Source organism: Sphaeramia orbicularis, chromosome 10 (assembly GCF_902148855.1).
Source record: "Sphaeramia orbicularis chromosome 10, fSphaOr1.1, whole genome shotgun sequence".
NCBI classification, from domain to species: Eukaryota; Metazoa; Chordata; class Actinopteri; order Kurtiformes; family Apogonidae; genus Sphaeramia; species Sphaeramia orbicularis.
In genome coordinates, this window is record NC_043966.1 from 38,331,014 (window position 1) to 38,354,563 (window position 23,550).

Sequence of the window (23,550 nt, forward strand, 5' to 3'; positions counted from 1 at the left end):
GAGCAATGAAGTCACTAATTAAGTATCAGATTATGTCGACTTTTTACTCAAAGGATTCATTCTTTTGAAAAAATTTGTAATTAAAACACTACAACAAAGCATGTGAGCAAAAGACCTCTAATGGCATATCTCATGATAGAAACATTGACGGCTGTTGGACTGTTTCATTCCATTAAGAAATGATTTAAGTCTACCTACTCTTTTGAAGAAAGGCATGGATGGGGGTCGAACCCATGATCTTTGGTTTACGAGACCAACGCCTTACCACTCGGCCACCACGCCCACTGTATGGTTACTGTCAACCATAACAAAGGTCAGTAAGACGTCCACAACAGCCTGAATATCTTGTAGTTTCATGGTTAGGCGTGTCTTTTTCTGCACCCACAATCACAGTCCCAGTGAGTGTTGGAGTAAAAGCATCATCTTTACCATTAAGTCAGAGATAAAGTCCCTGGAGGTGAGCTGAACCTAAATTTTCAAGGTGAGTTAAATGGTGTCCTTATTGCTGATATTCAGGGTACCATAACTATAAAAGTCCTGTATGGTCTCATGAGGTAAATGTTATATCAAACATGGGTTTGATTCACATCCAGGCCTTTAGCGAAATCAGCTGGAACTTAAAATCTATTAGACACATGTACTATACACTATACACTGTACTCTCCCTATACATGCTACCCCTTGGTCAACTACTCAGCCAGTTCCATGACATATCCTATCACTGTTATGCCGATGACATCCAAATCTACTTCTCCGCAAAAATCAACAACCTTAATCAACTATCCCCCCTCCATGACTGTTTAGCTGCCATTAAAGACTGGATGTCCCACAATTTCCTTCATCTAAACCCTAGTAAAACAGAAATTCTAATAATCGGACCAGACACCTTCTCCACTTCAGTTGAACAGTTTATTGGTTCCCTCCACTCCAACATCACACCTACTGTTGAAAACCTTGGTATCATCTTTGACCAACATCTGTCTTTCAAACAACATGTCACTAAGCTTGTCCAGTCCTGTTTCCTCCAACTCAGAAATATTGCCAAAATCAGACATATCGTCTCCCCTTCTGACCTCGAGCTCCTCATCCACACCTTCATTTTCTCCCGTCTAGACTATTGCAACTCACTCTTCACCTGCCTCAACCAGTCCTCCCTTAATCGTCTACAGTTACTTCAAAATTCAGCCGCCAGGTTGTTAACATGCACCAGTCGTCGGTCCCACATCACTCCAGTACTCGAATCCCTACATTGGCTACCAATAAAATTCCGCATCCACTTCAAAATACTCCTAATTACTTTTTAAGCCCTACACAACCTCACCCCCAGTTACATTTCTGACCTCCTAGTTCCCTACTCACCGTCACGACCACTCCGTTCATCAAACATTAACCTCCTATCCATCCCCCGCTCCAACTTCTCAACAAAAGGTGACCGTGCTTTTGCAATTCTGGCCCCAACCCTCTGGAATAATCTTCCCCATCACATCAGATCATCAGATTCTATAGACACCGTCAAGCGACTCTTAAAAACTTACTTTTATAAACAAGCATTTCATTCAATCTCTTCTGTTTACGCCCCAGTGAATTCATGTTACTGACTTGACTTCTTCCCTGGAGTCTCTGTGCTTTATCACCTCACAGGTTTTCCCAGGATCATCACCGGTTTTCCCTGGATCTTCACAGGGTTTCCTAAGATCATCTCTGGACCAGCTGCTGTGGTCCTGCCTCTCTCCACCTTTATCGTCATCATTCACTTACCCATATACAGGAGGTCCTTGGGTTGCGCGGTACTTGACCTACACTGTTTCGACTTTACGATGCCTGAGTCTCGTCCGCAGAGGATCCCAATATGGAACGATTTTTGAAAGCTTCAAGGGGAGTGATGGACAGTGTACAGTGCTACCGTGAGATCTGGGGGGAAAAGAGGAAGATTTCCTTCCAGACGGACATCTCCAAGTACTTCACCAAGGTGGAGAGGCCAGTAGAACCCGTACCTTCAATGTCTACAGAAGGTCCTGCACCTGCTACCCCTCCAGATAATCCGGATTCCCCAGCGGCAGCTCTCACAGCCTCCCCTCCTTCTTCTCCAGCCACCTAGTATTAGGTATTTAGGGGGTATTAAAGGGTCAATTCCGACTTATGCGGAAATTCGGGTTACGTCGCCAGCGTAAGAACGGAACTCGTTCGTAACCCGAGGACCTCCTGTAGTTAGTGTTTATTATACTGTTCTATACATGTTCTAGTTCAGTTATCTGTGCATGCGTCTCCCCCTACCTTCCCCCTCTCCCCCAGTCTCTCTCTATCTCTATCGCTCTCTCTTTTCTCCTCCTTTACCTTCTCGCTCTAACCCCAACTGGCCAAGGCAGATGGCCATCCTTCAGGAGTTTGGGTCAGTTCGAGGTTTCTGCCTGTTAAAGGGAAGTTTTTCCTCGCCACTGTCACCACTCATAAGTGTTTGCTCCTGGAGGATTCTGTTGGGTTTCTGTAAATTGGCTTAAAATTTGATTTGATTTGATCTATCTCCCCTTTATGTGAAGCACTTTGTAACATGTTGTTTTAAAAAGTGCTATATAAATAAAGCTTTACTTACTTACTTACTATACTTTATACCACTTTCAGACTATAAAGAGGGGTTCATGTGTCCAATAGAACTCTGATTCGCCAAACACATGGGTGCGTGTCAGTGATCTTTGGTTCGTGAAACCAATGACTTACCGCTTGGCCACCATTCGCATGCTAATATTTGGTGTTACCTCCAATTACAGCCATAATAAATATCAGACAATAACTGAACATGGAAGGAGACATTAGTTTTGCAGTGTGGCCGCAAAATTGAACAATCAATTGCTTATATTTGACAAAAATATCGGTGGCAGATGAGGCATGTTTCGCAGTTATTTGCCTGCCTTTGGTTTAAACCTTTCATTACATGTTCAGAACAATAGAAAACATTCCTTTCCACTCATGCACTTGTTTCTTTTATATGAGGGCATATGTCTTAGCTGTGTTGTCCAGTCCTCCAGCTCATCAGATACATGTGAAGAAATATTGATCAGTTCTTCTGGAGCTGTTGGAGAAATCTGAAGTCTTTTTTTCTCTTTGGTATTGAAATATTTTTACTCCAGGCTCTGGGGAAGCTCTTTTGGACTTGCTTTGTGCTTAAAAAGAAGGCTTGAGGTAAGACAAGAAGTACCAGCCCCATTATGTAAAACACAAGAAAATATCGCAGCTTCAACTGACTCATTGAAAGCATTGAAAAAAAGCATAGCATGGAGGTTTAGGCTGGGATTTGTGTCTGAATGCCATTCTTGAGTTTTTTCTGCCATCAAATAAAAAATGTTATCCTTTTATTTTTTCCCCCAGCTATTTATTTTTTCTCGCTAACTACACTTAAAGGAGATTGAAGGAGGCTTTGTTTGCCCAATCATTATTATTTTGTGTGGTATAAAATGTTAAAGGTTCAATATGTGAGATTCCTTTGCTCGTGGGCTTGTGTGAAGTTTGTGTTGGAGTTGTATTTTTTTTCTTAACTAACTCCAAATCTAAGCTAATTTCTGTCTCCTTTGTCCGTTCAGTCACTACATTGAAGAGAAAGCTTTTACCACAGAAACGATCATGACTGGACTTTGCCACAAATTTACTTTCTATTGAGTTCAGTTGGTCACATTATTTTCATTCACTCTCAGTGCAACAGAAAAAATTAGACAGTGAAAAGGAGACTGGATAAATGTAGCAGTAACACAGAACATTTTTAGAGCGTCTGTTGAACTTGGTTGTTTCCAGTAAAGATGTGGGGTAAAACTATGAGCAAGAGAGCTGACAAAGAAATTTAAACCCTCATGGGTGAATTTCTAAGTGTTATTTAAGGAGTTTAAGAGGAGTAACGCTCCATTTGTAACAGGACCATCCGTCCGTCTGTCCATCCATCCATTCATCCACCCACCCATCCATCCATCCATCCATCCATCATCCATCCATCCATCCATCCATCCACCATCAGTTATCATCCATCCATCTATCCATCCATCCATCCACCATCAGTTATCATCCATCCATCCACCCATCCATCCATCCATCCATCCATCCATCCATCCATCTATCATCAGTTATCATCCATCCATCCATCATCCATCCATCCATCCATCCATCCATCCAACATCAGTTTCCATCCATCCGTCCATCCATCCATCCATCCAACATCAGTTATCATCCATCTGTCCGTCCATCCAACATCAGTTATCATCCATCCATCCATCCATCAGTTTTCATCCATCCATCCATCCATCCATCCATCCATCCATCCACCATCAGTTATCATCCATCCATCCATCCATCATCAGTTATCATCCATCCATCCATCCATCCAACATCAGTTTCCATCCATCTGTCCGTCCATCCAACATCAGTTTCCATCCATCCATCCATCCATCCATCCATCCATCAGTTTTCATCCATCCATCTATCCATCATCCATTATCCATCCATCCATCCATCCATCCAACATCAGTTTCCATCCATCCATCTGTCCGTCCGTCCGTCTGTCCATCCATCCATCCATCCAACATCAGTTTCCATCCATCTGTCCGTCCGTCCGTCTGTCCATCCATCCATCCAACATTAGTTTCCATCCGTCCGTCCATCCATCCATCCATCCATCCATCCATCCATCCATCCATCCATCCAACATCAGTTTCCATCCATCTGTCCGTCCGTCCATCCATCCAACATCAGTTTCCATCCATCCATCCATCCATCCATCCATCCATCCATCCATCCATCCATCATAATTACATAGCATGTGATCTGGTTAACCTTGGTCTTAACTCGGTCTCAGTCTTGCAAACTCTTGGTCTTGTTGTGGTGTCAGTAAACTCTTGGGTGGTCAGAAATGGTCTGGACCACAACTCTACCAGCTAGCACAGAGGTCTTCTGTCTGGGAGATAAACATTTTCAGTCAACAAAAAACAAACGTGCAGGATGAGTCACTTTTTTATAGGAATTTATTGGAATCTCCATAAAATTATATTTTAGTCATAGTGGGGCTGATACAAAAATGACGTGCAGCTCAAAACATAACCTCTAAAAACAATTCAAACCATTTTATCACATTCCATGGGAACTGTATTCTGTCCAAACAATTTAAATGCAACCCATGAAGCCCATTTTGTGTTTATCTTTTAATATGGTTCACAAATTGTCTCCGTTTTGTGTTAGTGAGGAGAACAACAGTAGCCTACATGGGTAAGAGGGCACGCCATGAGCCAGAGGGACCGTGCATTTTAGGAACATAGAAACAGTCGTCTTTTTCTGAAATGAAGCACAGTCACTGGTAATGGGACACTGAGGTCAGTCGTATTCAGCCTGTATTCAAACACTGTTTAACTCGCAATGAAAAATTATAAACAAGCACATACAGCATTGTGTGAATATTTGTTGAGACAGTACAGGGAACGCACGGACTGTGATGCATGTTTAATAATTAGCAGTGCAGCAGTGATTCAGGAGGGGATGATGCTGACCCCCTATGACCATGTGTCTGCTTTTATTCATGGGTTTTCTGAAGCGATGTACTCCCTGGTGACATGGCCTCCCTCTGCTTGTCCTCATGTCTGACTCTTTCACTGTCCTGTTAATGTGTAAGTGTGTGTACGTGTGTTGTTTTTGTGTGTAAGCTGGACAAAAGATGAGGGAGTTAGAAAAGAGAACCAAGGAGATCACAGTAATTCATTTAACACAGACAGAGGACAACATGAGAGGGTGTGTGTGTGTGTGTGTGTGTGTGTGTGTGTGTGTGTATGTGTGTGTATAGCTGGACTGTCCGACAAAAGATTCCCTTGATTTCAGGGTAATGCATCACAGGGAGTATGAAACATCAGACCTGGGCACAAAAACACAACACACACATCTATTTTTTGGCATTATATGGGCTTGACTAAGCTCTTTAAACAGTGCATCATGGGAGCTGAGCTAGGACATGCTTTTCCAGGATTCAAAAGTGGTGTTGGCTCATTTGTGTGTGTGTACATCAGTGTGTTTAGCGGACATCTAGTCAAAACCGAACATGACAAGCCCTGCCTATGTAGATATTATACACAAAATCAGCTTTTTCATGTACACGTCAAGGTACTATATGTTTTATTGACACTCCAAACTTTCAACATCAGAGGGGAGTTACATACTAGGACACACACACAGGACTAAAACCACCAATAAATCAATGCTATGTATTAGACGTGTAACGGTACAGAAAAATTTCGGTTCGGTACATTTTTGATGTGTTTTCAGTACAGTGAAGGAGAGCAGTGAAGGGGGGGGTATAGGGGGAGTGTGCTCTGTAACGACACAGGACATTTCTACAAAATATTGTTCAGTCATTTGTGCATAAACAGGCACCCCACATGTTATGTATTTTTTAGGCCTGTAACGGTACACAAAATTTTCAGTTCGGTACGTTTTCGGTTTTGAAAGCCACGGTTTGGTTTTTTTTTCGGTTCGGTACGGGAAGAAAGAAAACCCCTCAAAACGTCTTTAATACATTTATGAATTTTTGAAGATTTTTTCCCCCAATTTTTGGACACAACAGAATATAGAAAAACAGGAATAATTTAATTCTGCTGCTATAAATCAAACAGAAAATAAAATAAATTATTAATATTACTAATTGTATTTGAAAAATTAGTATTGCACTTTTCCCTGACAGGTAGTTTTGAACAAACAACAAAAATCGAATCAAAGTTCTGTCAGTTCACATTCTGCATAAAAATAACAACAACAAAAAAAAATTCTGCATGAAGTGCAACATTAACAGGAGAGTAAACTGGTATTCTGTATTTTATATACTTTCAACGTCCAACTCTGAGTTCTAGTCCTCTGTTATACAGCGTGCGTGAGAGAGAGACACAGACAGAGCTAGTGTGTTTTAGAACTACCGTAGTTCATCAATGTCCGTCTTATTAATGTCTCTTTCCCCGTTGTTGTCTTTCACCTGAACCTGAACTGATCCCAAATGGAACTGTAATGATGGTGGAGGGTCTTCAGTCTCTTCCTTCCAGGTTCACATCATATTTGTTAGGGTTTTTTTTTTACCTTATATCAGCTGCTATTTTGTATTTCGGGTCTATGTGCGCGTCCTTTAATAAGTCCATGTGGAACTTGCACGGATTTAAAGTTCTGCATCAAACAATGTCTTTCGTTCCTTGTTCTTTTTCTCATCATACGTGCCGTTTCAGTACAGCTGTGTACCGAACCGAACAGGTGTGTACCGTTACAGGCCTAGTATTTATGTATTTTTTAATGTTCATTGTTCGTTTATGGCAAACACTGTAATTTACTGAGTGTTTTTGAACGCCTCACAGTATTCCCTGAGGTGCTGTGAACATGACCTCACAATAACACCACAGCAGAGGCACGGGGAAGGAGAAAAGGAGCAGCTTCACTGGATTTTGCCAACTTGAGTTAAAAAATAGAAACCTTTTTGCTATAAAAGAACCCGTGGACTCTTTTGTGCCACAAAGCTGCAACAAACCAAAAACCGAATGTGAAACTTAACATGCTTCGAAAATCCAACCCAGCTTTTGTGCCTCTTTTGGGTTTTTTTGCTGAGAATTCGCCAATGCTGAATGTAGCAGAAACCCTGCACATGGGTCCAGCTTCCCAAGTGTTTGTGTTCTTCTCATAGGCCTCATGTATACGTTTGGTACACCTCCGTAATTGTATCGAAGGCCCCGAACCAAAATGTTTCAGTACAAAGGAGTGCACCATTATACCCCTACTATGTATTGACAGACTGTATCACTTACTTTATATAATATATATAAATAATAACATAAATCTCATTATTTACACCTATCTGTATTATGGTGTCAAGTTTCCTCTTTCGAATAAAAACCCATAGCCAATTATTTCAAGAAAACAGTCAAAATAATACTTTATCTTGTAAACTTTGTCGTTCCATCAACTTATAGTTTACATTACACTGGACTTTGTATTTACTAAAATGGTTTAATTACAATGTACTTAAATGATTTAAGTTTTATTACATTACTATAAAATGTTAAGTATATTCTACTAATTTGTAGACATAGTCGAAAGTACAAAAACAGTTTAAGTTGAATGCATTTAAATCACTAAGTTTTAGTCATTACCACACCTTTTTATCTCCACATTGCATTGTGGGCAGTGGGCATGTTGTTGAAAACGTGTTATTTTTATGTGCATACAGCTCTGTTAGTGTCGCTCTGTATTTAGACAGAAAACAGTCACAGTAAAACTACAAACCACCTGTTTTCTCTTATGGTTTGTGTTGTCAATGGCTGCACTGAAGCTATGTTTGGAATCTACTGTAGAAATGGGATTTATGGTTCTGTGAAGAGAGCCTTCCCTTTCAAAGAGCTGTTCAAAAGACTGGCTTGTTATGTAACTAGAATAAAAATTAGGACATGATTAAAATATGAATGGAAAATGGTACTACCCTACCTAATGTGTGCACACCTGAACTACTTTACAAACACCACCTCAGCTCCTTGACTCGAAGTCACATCAGAACAATGTAAACAATAACAAGGTGTAAACAATAAGTGTGAACAAAATTCTAGTCCAGTCAGTCGGACTCAGGCGGCGCTCTTTATTTAAATCCTCCTCCCTGATACAGCGGTATGTCTTAGGTCCATTCAAGTTAGCTCCGCATTTATAGCTGCGTTCATGTGAATGGAGCACACTGCGGAAATTCAAACTCAGTGTCATTAGTGGTTCATGTGAAGGCAGCGTGGACAACTCAGACTCATTGAATGGGCACACAGGTGACACATGAAGGCAGCGTGGGCAATTTTGAATATAAGAATGGCTCACAAACAAACAGCTCACAACCGCAAATTGGTTCGCATTGTTCACTTAATAGAGTCGTTCAAAAGACTCGACTTGTTCGCGAAATCTCTGTTGGAATTGTCCAAACAAGGTGAGAACTGTCACAGTTTAGTCTGAAGTATGGATCAACAAACACAGGACTTAGCAAAGATAAGAACAATCACAATAACTTCACACCTTCATAATCAAACTCACTATGATTTCAGCATCAAACTCTATTCTTAAACAATAGTGCCTCTGTCTTTTATCACTGTTTTTACTGTGTCTGACTCTTAGTGGATACCAGCCATCAATGTTTTGACACTTTCCTCAAAGGCCCAGTGGCATTAGTGACTCAATACTCCCTCTAGTGGTCACATAAATCCCCTGGATTGATAGTATGACTATATTTAGTTTTTTGATTGATTGATGTATTTATTTTGAATATGAATGTCAAACAGAAGAAAATAAATATACGAAACACTTAAACATAAGACATATAATACATATTTGAAAAGGAGTGAGAAGAAGTACAACTTATAAACCCCCACCCCTTCTCCTTATATAATTAATAACAATAATAACCTTCCTAGTCTAATTGTATCTATACTATATACCATAATATGACTGATACTTCCTATTAAATAAGTATCAGTCATATTATGGTATGTAGTTTTTTTTTGTTTTGTTTTTTTAATTTAACCTTTATTTACCCAGGCAAGCAATTAAGAACAGATTCTTATTTACAAATGCAGCCTGATAGTTCATATTATATATCATATCACTGCAGTCCAAGACATTGCAGTCTTTGGCATAACTTCAGCTTTTTACTCTCAACACTAGAGATAATTTTAGGTCATTTTTAATGTTTAAAAGAACAAATACTAGATACAGCCCAAATGAGAAATAATAAATTTTCCTTTTAAAACTGACAAAAAGTAGATAAGTGATAACATTTAAAACTAATGGTTTGAAACATCCAGACTGTCAAGATTACTTTTTGTGGTGAGATTCATCAGTCTGGTCCTTTACCAACTCAAGGTCATGCTGAAGCTGCACTCTGAGTCCATGCTTACATTAGTATTAGGCTAATTATTGAATACTGTGAATAAAATAAAGGCATGTCAGTGTAAGGGGCCATTCTGAATGCTTTACTGAAATTGAAGAAGGGCCAGGAGGCCTACATACATAACTGCTGGTTAAAAGAATGTTGATTATTAAAACTTAAAATTCCTCAGTGTGTCCCAACGTACCTTTATTGCCTTTGAAAATAATAAATGCAGAATTTTACCATTCAGGTTTCAGACATGAGCCTACAGTATCCTTCATTGCAGGGATTGAAAACTAAGTCCGCATTCAAGTTTCCAAATGTGAAAAGTGCATTGAATATTATCTGGGATTCTATAACGATGTTCAAACACTTCCCTTGAGGAAGAGGCAACAAAAAGATAAAAACTCAGACCTCTGACTCTTGTTTATTGTCAAACATATCTCAGCCACATGTATGTGTGTGTTTGTGTATGTTTGTCTGCTCAGGGCCAGCTTTACTCTTGTGCTCCAGTACATTTTGGTTACATCATCACTCATCAAAATGAAAGAGCCTAAAAGACGAGGAAGAGTGGGGGGAAAAAAGCAAAGGGAGAAGACTTTTGATCAAGTGTGGCCTTGACTGTGTGTCCTGGATTTGAACTCTGTCAGTCTGAAAAGCTGTCATACTGAAAAAGCAGCAAAAGTAGGAAAAAACTTGGATTTTTTGTTTCACTTTTGTTATTCATTAATTTTACACTCAATCTCTAAATTGCAAAGTTTGAGCACACTTGACACTGCCTCAAACATTAAAGCTGTGTTGATTCTCCCATTGCTATGGCACATATCCTTTTCTGATATGATATAAGACTTTTGAACTTGTGCAGCTTTGTCTTGGCAAAAAAAATAGTGTTAAGAAACCAGTCCTGTGTTTAATTTTTTATGTAGTTGAGCATGCCCATTCACACTCCCCAACAGTAGGTGGTGGTAATGCGCTGTAATGCTTATTAACACCATACATTTCACAGCACAAAAGAAGATCCAAAAGTTTATATTCATATCACGGAGAAACTCAGGTATGACAACAACTACATCAGATATAGTTTTACCTACACTGAAGGAGAAAACCTCAGTGTGTTTAATTCTTGAATAAGTAACTGAATACACTTTTATTTTTTAACTGAGTGCACATTTTTGGTTTTTGGTTTTGGTTAAAATGTACCTAATTTAGTGTTAACCCTTTCATGCATGAATTATGAGAACCTTAGTCAATATTTTTTCTTGAGTGTTTTTATTACTCTTTAGACATGAAAAAAAAAAAAAAACAATGCAATTTTTTTTTTTTTTATGACCCCATTTTTCATGGAGTTGCAAAAATGTCCACTCAGCTGGACACCATGCGTTTAATTTATGAAGCAAAAAACATGTATTTACTGATATACTGTGCGAAAACTATTTAATGCTGCTAATCTTATTTTGTCTCATATATTAACATGCTCTAATACTAGTTATTACTCATTTCATGGAGATAATATGCAAAAAAACCCAAAACTTTTTGCTTAAAAAATAAACTGTTAATTACAGTCTAATAACAATTAGCAATTGATTTACACTAAAACATGTCACTGCAGATCAGGTTTTTCAAGAACAGCAAAGATGCAGTAATTGTATGAATTGCAGTGTTTGGGATGATGCATAAGCTCCACTATGTTGGCTGACAACAAAACACATGCATAAACAATAGAACAGCTGTAGAATAGCTGTCCACTGTAGCGACCACTGTGCATGAAAGGGTTAAAGCAGAGGTGTCAAACTCATTTTAGTTCAGGGGCCACATACAGCCTAATATGATATAAAGTGTGCCGGACCATAAAATAATATAAATAATAGGATAAGAACTTTTGAGTGAAAAAAGTAAAATTTCATGATAAAAATATTTACATCAACGAATTGTACTCAAACATAACGTGAACAAATATGAACAACCTGAGCATTTTTAATGAAAATAAGTACAATGTTAACAATTTTATGTCTTAGTTTATTATTTATCCATATGCATCACAACTTAGACATCACAGTGGATCTACAAATACACAAAACATTAAATAACAGACAGAATATTATTACAATTCCATATACTTCTCTTAAGAGATTTCAGGTTATTCACATTATATATATATATATATATATATATATATATATATATATATATATATATATATATATATATATATATATAAATGGCTAGTCTGTAAATGTAAGCATTTGTGTAATTTTCCAGTTTTTTTTACACTGAAACAATGAGAAAAATTTACAGTTTTTATTATTTATAGGTTATTATGGTAGTATTTTACTGGTCTGATCCTTTTTAGATTGAATTGACCTAAAATGCTTTTAACATCCTTGATTGTGAATATCTTCAGTGTGATTTTTGCATTTCATAAATTCATCCCAGGGGCCGGATTGAACCCTTTGGCGGGCCGGATTTGGCCCCTGGGCCGCATGTTTGACACCTGTGGGTTAAAGGGAATATTTTCCACTTCAGCATCACCACCTGCCTGTCAGTTTAGTTTAGTTCTGTATTATCTCAGGTTCAAAACGCACCATCTTTTTATTAAATATATTTGAGAAGTTTAACTGTTTTGTGATTTGGCTTTTCATTTAGAGATGATCATGGGTCCTGAAGCCAGACCAGTTGAGAACCACTGGTATAGATGACCCTGGCATTACATTTGTATTCCACGATATTCAATGATAATAGAGGTAAACAAAACCAGTATGAACAGCCGACAGTGGCAGTAGCGTTATTAACTACAGCCTTTCAGTTTGTGTCGATGCATTGAGCAATGTGTTCTTTGCAGATGGAATAAGTGGCTGGTATAGACAATAATATAGTGTGTATGTTCTATGTCCTTTGTGAATGTGTTGCTGTATGGTTCTTTTTCTATGGCGCATAAAACATCGATATTATCCATATCATTTTGTATGTGTTTGTGTGTGGGTGTCTGTACTTCAACAGTAATACAGTGACTGTGTCTATGTAATGTGAACTCTTGTTGACTTTCAAATGGGCTATTTCGAATATTGCATTTGTTCTGACACTAAAAGACAACTACGCTAGTGATTTCTGAAGTGAGTGCAGAAGCTTACGAAGAAACAAATGATCAGATGTTAAATCTTCTTATTGATAGTGCAGGAGTGGGAAGACTGTGCCTTCCATCTCAGATTGTATTGTTTCTTTTTCCTGCGCTCAATCTTCAATGATTGTTTCACGGTCAGAGAAATATTGAGAAGCCCTGAAGCTGTTCTTCCAACTATTGATTTTTTTTTTTTTTTTTTGTTTTTGCAATGTGGGTGATCTTGGAAGAGATGTTTATTCGTTTGCCGGGCTCACTCTATGCCGGTTGAGTTAATAATTAAATGAAGAGACAAAAAACAAAAATGGAAGTCTAGCACTAATAAGAATGCGGTATGACCTGATTTGAAGGATAAAGGAGTTCAGCAGAAATATAATGTCCTGGAACAGTGCACTTACACTGCCGCTGCCCTTTGCTGATGTTGTTTCAGCAGTGGAGTGGCGGCGATGCTGCAGGCTCAAAGGCTTTCAGAGCGAAGAGAAATGTCAGGGTTACTTCTCTTTTATGAAATCCTGCTCATTTCTCCTTTGAAGCCCTTACAACACTGATGTGGTTTCAAATTAAATAAATACATTTCCATTAAAAATTTTACCTTGAATTCAGTGGGTCGGTAAATGTGCGCAGAAGGGAGGTGGAGCATATGCGTGATCCGTTTACCGAATCACGTAGACATCCATATGTGTATGCTGCGTGTTTTTGTGTTTGATAAGTAGCATGTGCTTTATGGTAAGCAGGGCTAAATTGGAAGTTGACCTACATAATGCAGAGCTGGACGGGATCACCCATGTGTGACGATATAAAAATATGCATCTGTTGTACTGTAAATGAAGTGTAGTAAGCAGGTCTGAGTTAATGCCTGACTGCCATGTGTGTTCAACAGTATCATTGCATTTAGCCAATTTACACCATCACCACCAAACTGACAACACCATTATAAACCAAAACCTTTTAACATTCATGTTTTTTCATGGAACCTTGACAGAAACATTCGCTCTGGGTCAGGCTTACGCTGAAATGAACAGGAATGTGTGCAGGCGTTCGTGTGGCAGATGTGCAGATGTATGATCTTTTTTCTTCTGCAGTGCACGTATGGAACGGCTATGGACACAAAGAAAGCACTAATTTTAGGATTATCTAGTGTCTTTAGCCTGTGCACCCAGCAATCTCAGAGTTTGTATAATATAGAAAAGATAACAGCTACAAGCCAGAGTGGGCTGTGTAACGGATAAATAGTCACAGATAAATAATGGTTTGCATTATGTAGTCTGCAGGAAGGAGCGAGTTTCCATCACAGACTGGAAGGCTTGTAAGTAAGTAAAGTAAGTAAATAAAAGTTCATTTATATAGTACCTATAAAAGTTACAAAGTGCTTTGCGACTGAAAGAGAAAAACTACAAGATCACATAGAAACACTAACAGAAAATTCAAGCGTATGAACATATACAAAAAAAAAAAAAGTTTGGAGCTGTATTTTCAATGACGGTTTGTCTGCGCTGCGACGCCGTGGCTGGGATAGCCGGTCATCGAACTGGATCATAGCGTTGATGAGTTAGAATCGCTGAAATCTCGCTCCATCGTGTCAGTGATGCAAAGTCAGAAATGCCCATTTCTTCTAAACTGCCCCTCTTCAGATCCATTTATTTTATTGAATTTCTCAGCAGAATTTATTTAGTTCTACTCCATAAATGTCATTCCTGTAGTGTATCCAATGGTACATAGGGATGTAATGATATGAAAATTTCATATCACGGTTATTGTGACCAAAATTATCACGGTTATCATTATTATTGTGGTATTGTTGTAATGTGTTCAAAATGTTCAAAAACTACTTATACACACATTGAAATAATGTAACCAAGTTGTATTTTGAAAAAAAAAAACAAAAAAACAAAAACAAATAAATAACACACACAATGTACTTTCTGAGGCAGAAACATTAAAATATTGACATGTCAACATCAAACATACAAATGTGCATTAACCCGAAAGGACCCATGGTGACACGGGTGTCTCACACCTTATAAACATTCTGGATGGTTCTATGTTAAGCTAATTCCTTGATTTTTTACTCATGAAGTCCCAGAGTGACACCTATAGCGCATTTATGATAGGTCATGTGACCAGTGGGGTGATCATTTGATCCCATACCAAACAACAGAACTTGACCAAAAGTTGCATGTGGAAAATCCAGCTAGCCAGCTAATTTTAACATAGGTTGTTCTGAGTCTAAAAGGTAAGATTTTTCTAATTAAAGGATTGCAATGTTTAAATATCATGCTGTTTGTCAAAAATAAGCTATTGTTCACACATCTCTTGAAGAACTTTGTATAAAATTATCACGTAAATATTGGTGTGACACAGATGTCACATCGGGCAATTAGCCTAAAAACTGTTGAAAAAAATTGTTGTGACATATGTGTCACAATAAGAAAACTAATCATGATCTGATCAGTTTATTTTGCTGATTCAATAATATTTAGTTATATATTGTATAAATGGTTTATTCTATCTTTATGGAACCAATATTAGTTATATAATTTTATTCATGGGTTGCAATAAGACCTGTTTGGCACCAATTAGCTAGCTATTAACAACATGGCAGGTCTAGGACTCTGTCATGACATGACATCAGCTGCAAGACATGAATAGCTAACTTTTTTTTTCTCTAGATGGATAGGAAAAAGAGATGGGATTGGAATAAGCACAGACAGTTGATTTTGGACATGATTCAGAATGGAGATGAAAGTGAGATTGAGGGATTTGGTGATACCAGCTCAGATGAAGACGATCCTGTTGGAGATCCCGATTACACTCCCTTGAATCAGGAGTCAAGTGAGTCTGAATGTGAGTCAGATAGGGAAGTGCCACAACCAGTGGGGGAAATATCTCAACCAGAAGGGGAAGTGTCTCAACCAGGAGAAGCACCTCAGCCAAGTACCTCAACCAACAAACACCCTCTTGGCCAAGAAAAGTTCACATGGAGAAAGAAACCTTTTGAAGCCCCTGACTGCACCTTCAAAGGAGAGAGTGTCATACCTCCAGATGTGCTCCCCACTCCCCTGCAGTACTTTAGGAGGTTTATTACAGAGGAGATGATTGAATCAATGTTGGTGCAAACCAATCTGTACAGTGTCCAAACCTCTGGCACACTCAAGAATGTGTCCACCACAGTCAAGGAGCTGGAAATCCTAATTGGCATGTATCTACGCATGGGTCTTTGCCAGCTTCCGGGAAACCGTGCCTACTGGGAAAACGACACAAGATGTGCCATGGTAGCTGATAACATGTCACGCAATCGGTTTCAGACTCTGCTCACATCTCTTCACTTCACTGACAATACGGATTTGTCAAACAGGCAAGAAGGGGACAAGTGCTGGAAGATCCGTCCATGGCTTGATAGGTTCCGCAAACAATGTCTTGAGATCACTCCAGAAGAGTACAACTCAATTGATGAGCAAATGGTGTCTTTCAGAGGAACGCGCAGCCCAATAAGGCAGTATGTCAAGAGCAAGCCCCACCCCTGGGGATTCAAGATCTGGGCCCGTTGCACTTCCACAGGAATCCTCTGTGATTTTCAGGTGTATGAAGGTGGCACTGGGAAAAGAACCACACTTGGCATGGGAGGCGACGTGGTGCTCAAGCTGTGTGAAACTCTTCCACCAGGCCAGAACTACAAAGTGTTCGCCGACAACCTGTTCTCTTCAGCAGCACTGGTGCATCAGCTTCTTCAGCGGCAGATCTTCTACACAGGTAACAGATGCAAACACACACACATACTAACACGCACACTGACACTTACTGACACACACACACAGGCAATAACAACATAAACATTTTACGCTCTGCATAATATTCTCCATTAGCCTCTCTTGTTTTTGTTTGTAGTTTTGTCACTCATCTTATCTTATTGTTTATGTATTACAGGAACACTCCGCAGCAATCGCTTGTCTGGATGTCTGCTTGAGGATGACAAGAGTCTTGCCAAGAGAGGCAGAGGATCTTTTGATGCCAGGGTGGAGAAAGGGGGGTCCATGGCTATTGTAAAGTGGCATGACAACAGGTCAGTCACCTTGATCTCCTCTCACGCTGCAGTGGAACCACAAGACAAAGCTCGCCGCTGGAGCAAACAAGAGAAGGCATTCCTTGACGTCAACCAGCCACACGTCGTCAAAGAGTACAACACCTTCATGGGGGGGGTTGACCTCAATGATGGATGTATTGCCAGGTACAAGTACAACATGAGATCACGGCGGTGGTACATCTACCTCTTCTGGCACAGCATCATGCTAGCCTTGGTCAACGCATGGCTGACCTACCGCCGTGACTGCAAGCTGCTTGGTGAGAGGCCACTGAATCAAAGAAGATTCCAGGCAGAGGTGGCAACTAGCCTCATCCTCATCCAGGCAAAAAGGGGGCGCCCATCACTCGACAGCAACACCACACCTCAACCAGCAACTCCCAAGAGAGTCCGTGTTAGAGTTCCTAATGATGTTCGTCTGGACCAGGTTGCACACTGGCCTGTGAAATGCGCCAAGCGTGGCCGCTGTACAGTCTGCAAACAGAATGCAACCACCACCCTCTGTCAGAAGTGTGACGTGCGTCTCTGCTTCACTGAAGAGAGAAACTGTTTTAAAGCACACCATTTTGCCTAAGCACACATAAACCTCTCTGCTACACTGGCAATCACCCAGTAGTTGTTGAGATCCTAGGTTATTTGTTGTGGAGTTAAAAATGTTATGTTCTGGTAGGATCTTTCTTTGAGAGTAGAAATGAATGTGATTGGTGGTGTGAAGAGGAAGGTAGGGGGAGTATTAATGATATTGGATGTTGATCTGATGATATACAAATAAAAAAACAAAGAAACACATTCTCATGCTGATTTATTTTTAGAAATTCAAGATTAAGGTTTAACAAATAATTTAACTCTTGAAGGCCCAAAGTGACAAATAAGTCACTTTTGAGATCTCTGCCACCTAGTGGTGGAATCAAACATTTTTTTTTAGAAATGTGTTCTATGTGCTCTATTTAACCTGTGTTGTGCCCCCCTTAATTTTCCTTGAAGTAGAAATGGGTCCGGGTCTTTATGGGTTAAAGATAGCACCTTACGGCCATAAGAGATATCTGCACCAGGGGTGGAAATTAATAGGATTTTATCAATATTAATGTTATTGTGGATTCTGTTTACCAATCCAATTCCTTGTCAAGTCTATCGATTCATGAGTGTTTTTTTGAGTAGGAAAAAAAGTAGTTGGACAGGTCTTTGGGAGGGTTTTACAGTAGCGCAGACCCGGTCCGTGAGCACGTGCTTGAACAAACCGGGTCTGTGCGCTCGCTCACTAGGGCAGACCGGGTCCACGCACCCACTCGCTCGCTCAGACGGACCCGGGTCCGTGCGCACGTAATCGGACGGACCGGGTCCTTGCGGGAGCCCATTATCCCCAAACTCTGGAGCTCTGTCCATGCAGGTGCCTTCCACCATGTTTTCAGAGGCCAAACATTACAAACTGCATATGCATGCCTGGAGTGCCGCTGCTTGACCAGGAAATGAAGAGCATCACCGTGATTTTCAAAGTGCAGTAATCGAACACAGTTATCATAATAATTAGAATTTAAACGGTAATACTAACCGTCGGAAATTTTACCGCGGTTTATCATTATACCAGTAATCGTTACATCCCTAATGGTTCAATAAATCAGTCATTAAAGAATACAACATGCTTTTTTCATTAAGTATATAAACAATATTTAGCTTTTATTCTTATAGACCCTATCAAAAGACAAATTCAGGTTTGCAGTAAAATTGACGCTTATCAATTACTCGTTAATCTATCGTTAAGGTCAACCAACTAATGATCAATGGATTAATTGATAATTTGCATCCCTAACCCCAGGTAATACTAATCCCATGCGAATAGACCAGTAGTGTGTGTAGATATTCCGTCATATCCTGTTTACAAGTGGTTTTTCGCGGATTTTCAAGCATGGAGGTTCTTGCAGAGGCACTCAGTTTTCCAGTAGGCAGTTGGAGAAGTGCATATGAAACCTCGCACACTGTTGGAATTGACGTTCAACAAACACAATTCAGAAGTACGCTACAAAAATCTAAATCTTACCAAGTGAATTTTTCTCATTTCTAGTCACATATCTTATCACACTTAAAATAAGACATAATCACCTGAAGAGTAACTTGCAAGTGAGATATAATTCAAAGATTTGAGAGATTTAAGAAATAATTCAAGATCATTTTGCCTAATTCAAGCCAAAAAAAATCTGCCAATTGAACAAGTGAAAATTATCTTGGTAAGATTTCTTGAAATAAGATTTTCAAGATCTGTTGTCTAAAAATAAGTTCTTATATCTCACTGAAAGTTACTCTTTAGGTGATTATGTCTTATTTTAAGTGTGATGAGATATTTTGACTAGAAATGAGAAAAATACACTTGGTAGGATTTTGATTTTTGCAGTGAAACATCATACACATTTGATGACAGGAGGGGACGGTGGTGCATGAATGGATTTACCCCACCTACTTGTTGTAGTTTTACTGATATTTCTTTTCCCGTGGGAATTGGCCTTTAATATTAGCCAAACGATGTCCTGTGGTGAAGTGGCATTACCCCATATGCCCATGTAAAACTAATCCAGTCTGAATAGTGCTCATGACTACATTCAGAGAGCAGGTCTTAATACGCAATTCAGATTTTTTTCTGAAATCCAATTTTTTTGTGTGCTCGCTCATATTACACATTAAATGCGACTTCTATCAATTTTGAGTATGAACTGAATGTGACCCTGAAGTGACCCGTATGCCCAAAAGAGGTCCTGGTGTAATATGTGACGAGGCAGGCACACACTGTGTTTATTAAAGTAACACTCCTGGGATGCAGAATTGTGACGTTTGTCGCATTTCAATGAAGTAAAGGTCGGATAAATGCGACCTGGCTGTTCAGACTGAAGTCACATTGCAAAATATTGGATACATATCGGATTTAAGACCACATATGAAAGTGGCCTGGGTTGGAAATGAAAAAATCGGATTTGTGCTGTTCAAACAGTCTTTAATAGATCGGATACAGATATCGGATTTGGTCCACATTTGCCTACAGTCTGAACATAGCCTATTTCATTGTCTGATTTCCAGGACAGCAAACACACATTTCCTTACATCTTTAGTCATAGTGATGGTACTCTAAGCATGACTGACCTGAGGGGCCAGGCAGGGCAATAGGGTGTAAGTGATTCTTTGATTTAACGTGGAACAAGACTGTGCATGGCGTTATAGATGAGGAGCAGGATTTTTAATCTGATCCTGAAATTCATGGGGAACTGGTGGGTAATCTCGCTGCAGAGTTCTGTACTAACTCTAAGTGGCTTTTTGAGTCTTGTCTGAGAAACAAAAATCGAAGTAATCTAAGTGGGTGGACACAAAAGTGTGGATGATAATTTCTAGGTATATGGGGGTGTAGAAATGATTTGCAGAAGTAAATAACAGGACTGAATAACCAGGTTCAAATATTTATTAAAGTTGATAATCAAAGATAACAACAAGGCTTTTGGAACGATATGTTGTGTTGAAAGTAAGCAGGCCACACAATTGACAGATAGAAGAGGAGATGTGATCTGGGGCAAAAACTAGGACTTTTACTGTGATTCAACTAAAAAGAGTTACATAACATATCCAGTTACTGATCTCAGACAGTTATGAAGATTACGTTTGACAGATCATTAGATTTAACTGGTACATAAAGCCGACAGACATCCATAAAGAAATGATAGACAGCCACATTTTCTCATCAAGTGATTCTGGAGAAGCATGTATATGGAGAGTAAGGCCCAATCCCATTACCCCTACCCTTCCATTTTCACATGAAGGAGTAGGGATGTCCCGATTCTTGATGAGTTGGAAGGGTGAAGGGGGAGGGCTGTTTGGCCCTAAAATGGAGATATTTCAGGACTGCACTACAAATGGAGGGGTATGAGAAAATTCCCATAATTTAGTTCAAATCATCGGCAAGATGGAGGTAAACACAGCAAAAAGTGCAGCAGTGTGAAAGAAACACATTAATGTACGTGTTTTCTTTGTAAACCGCTTAATCATTTGATCGTCCATTTAATGCTGTTTCAATGTGTTATAGATCGCATTTCTGCAGTTTGCGGTTGATAACTGCAAAAGGATGACCAAAGCCCATGCAACAGAAACAGTAACAGCTGCTGACGGCATGGGGAATTGTTTCACAAACAAACTTGTCGCGTCCGTTTATAGCGGCATTGATGACTGCTGATGATGCAACAGGTCTCGAAAGATTGTTTCATTTCATAGGGGAATATTTCAACCATGGGGCATGGGTAAGGGGGAGGGCCAAGGGGTGAAATGGGATTGGGCCTAAAAGTGGTCCAAGACTTTACCCTTGTGGCACCCCACAGGTCATCAGAGCACAGGTGGAAGAAGAATCATCAATTGAGATATTAAACAAAGCTTTCTATTTGAGCGATAAGAGGTGCTCAAGACATACTTACCCAGTTTTCCACTGATTAAAATGTCATGGTCAACTGTATTAAAGGCAGCTGATGAATAAAAAAAGATAAAAATCTAGTTGTCGGAGGATGTTGTTAGTGAATCTAAGGAGAGCTGTCTGTGCTGTGTTATGACCCTGGGTCATAATTTGGCTATTTGTGTTTATGTATATATGTTTCTGTTTAGTGTGTGTGTTCTCCCCCGTCCTGTAGGTGTGCTGCGCCCTTTTTGTGTCTGTTTTGCAGGAAGCGGATTGGTGGAGCATGATCGCCTGGCCCCTTTAAATGGCCCTGGATTCAGCCGCTCGCTCTCTCTCTTGCCTCCTGCCAGCTTCCAACCGTGTGTGATTGTCAGTCTTCATGCTTTCGTGTTATACTTCATTTGTATATAGTTGTAAATAGAGTTTTTGTAAATTGGTTCTTTTTCCCGGTAGGGGAGGTCGGCCTTTTTTTTTGTTTCACCTTTTCTCCTGTTTTTGGTTTGGGAGTTTAGGTTACTTTTCTGTATTTTATTTCTTGCATTTACTTTGGAGTAGGTAATTTAGTTTGAACCTTGTGGAAGACTTTTTGTTTGTTGTTTTAGCCGCGCCCTCCCCTAACCTTTAACGGTCTGAGTATGGAAGCTGAACCCAATTGCAAGACCCAGAGACGGACGTAAAAGTTCAGTGTTTATTCAACACAATATTGATTGACAAATCACTGATAATGCAAATAAGCAGATCCGTGAAGACACTGAGTCCAGGACTTTTCACAGGATCCGGGAACTGGACCGGAGACTGGACCACACAGTTCAGGCCGGTAACACGCATCGGTAACCCGACTAGGGGAAAACAGAGGACAGTCAAAAATCGAACCAGGTCATACATAGAGAGGCAAACGGAAAGGCAACAGGACATTGGGAACAGGCAGGCTCACGTACCAGTAATTCAGGCAAAAGGTCGAACACACGTAGAATCGTTGGAGGCAGAAGCACAGACAGGGGTCGGGCAAAAGGCAGGAGTCAAATAAGGAAATCCGGGTCAAAAAACAGGCAAACAGACAAGATCCAAAAAACGCTGGTAAGTATCACACGGAGAACACAAACTGGCACAGGACAAGGGGAAACACAGGGCTTAAATACACAAGAGGGAGGGAAGAAAACAAGACACAGGTGGAACAAATCAGGGCGGGGAAAGGTAATCACACAGGTGGGGACAATTAGGAACAGGAAGTAAAGACACATGACGTGACACATGAAGAGGACTTAACAAAATAAAACAGGAAATGACAGACAAGACAGACAAGACAGACAAAACCAGACTAACGTCTGGGAGCTGATGTGACATAACCCTTCTTTAGTTGTAAAAAAACAAAAAAAATCCTGTGAACTTTAGTTTTTGACTGTCGTGTGCTTGGGAGCTGGGAGGGGACAAAGTAGAGCATATTATGTTCGCCCTGTAGCTGTTTATGGCAAAAGCCTGATTAAAACTTGACAAAAATGTCTTCATCAGCTCTAGAAGTTGTGTAGCTGTTAGCTTCACCAGCTACTCGGTGGTATTCTCCTCCTGTCAGCTACTTGCATGTTGCTGATTTGAAAGTTCCCGAACGGAATGTCAGTGTCCAAGCTACGACTCCACATTGAAAATGTCAAGTTTTGACACATCTTTAACCCTCTGGTATCCGGGTGCGCTTTTTAGGCACACTTTGCACTTTGTGTTAAAAAAACTTAATATTATTTTTCACAATTTAAATAAGGTTAGAATTCAAAAGTTGTTCATTTTTGCATGATCTTTAAAATTCTGGCCACCAACTAAAACTTGCACATTGTAAACAAAAGAAAATTACAAGACTGGCATCTGTCTCCCAAGTGTGCCTAAAACGCACTATTTCTTCCATTATAACCACTGTTTTTGATCTGAAAGCCATTAAGGCATAAATTATGCTTTAACTGATATCTAGGCTTCATTTGAGAGATGAGAGTCTAAATGAATTTATTAATGTTGTTAATGTTGCTGTTAATCATTGACATATGCCAGGCTGCAAAAATCAAATA

At 39.6% G+C, this 23,550-nt stretch overlaps 1 protein-coding gene, 1 long non-coding RNA gene and 1 other non-coding gene across 4 annotated transcripts; 2 read left to right on the forward strand and 1 right to left on the reverse strand.

The window, feature by feature from the left end:
• Positions 1-210: 210 nt before the first annotated feature.
• On the reverse strand, positions 211-282 carry trnat-cgu (transfer RNA threonine (anticodon CGU)). Its single transcript has one exon. It is a non-coding gene; the product is annotated as a tRNA-Thr (tRNA).
• A 235-nt stretch (positions 283-517) lies between these two features.
• LOC115427039 (uncharacterized) lies at positions 518-22,168 on the forward strand. Its single transcript, XR_003936422.1, has 5 exons — positions 518-554; positions 1,910-2,012; positions 18,250-18,260; positions 21,634-21,635; positions 22,159-22,168. It is a non-coding gene; the product is annotated as an uncharacterized LOC115427039 (long non-coding RNA).
• Positions 15,641-17,857, forward strand: LOC115427034 (piggyBac transposable element-derived protein 3-like). 2 transcript variants are annotated; one of them, XM_030145390.1, is made up of 2 exons: positions 15,641-16,754; positions 16,929-17,857. In XM_030145390.1, the coding sequence occupies exons 1-2, from the start codon at positions 15,674-15,676 to the stop codon at positions 17,654-17,656; spliced, it is 1,809 nt and encodes a 602-aa protein (XP_030001250.1). In that variant the 5' UTR covers positions 15,641-15,673; the 3' UTR covers positions 17,657-17,857. The 2 variants fall into 2 exon arrangements, with proteins under 2 accessions (XP_030001250.1, XP_030001251.1); XM_030145391.1 differs by having other exon boundaries at positions 15,641-16,636; positions 16,979-17,857.
• Positions 22,169-23,550: the final 1,382 nt, after the last annotated feature.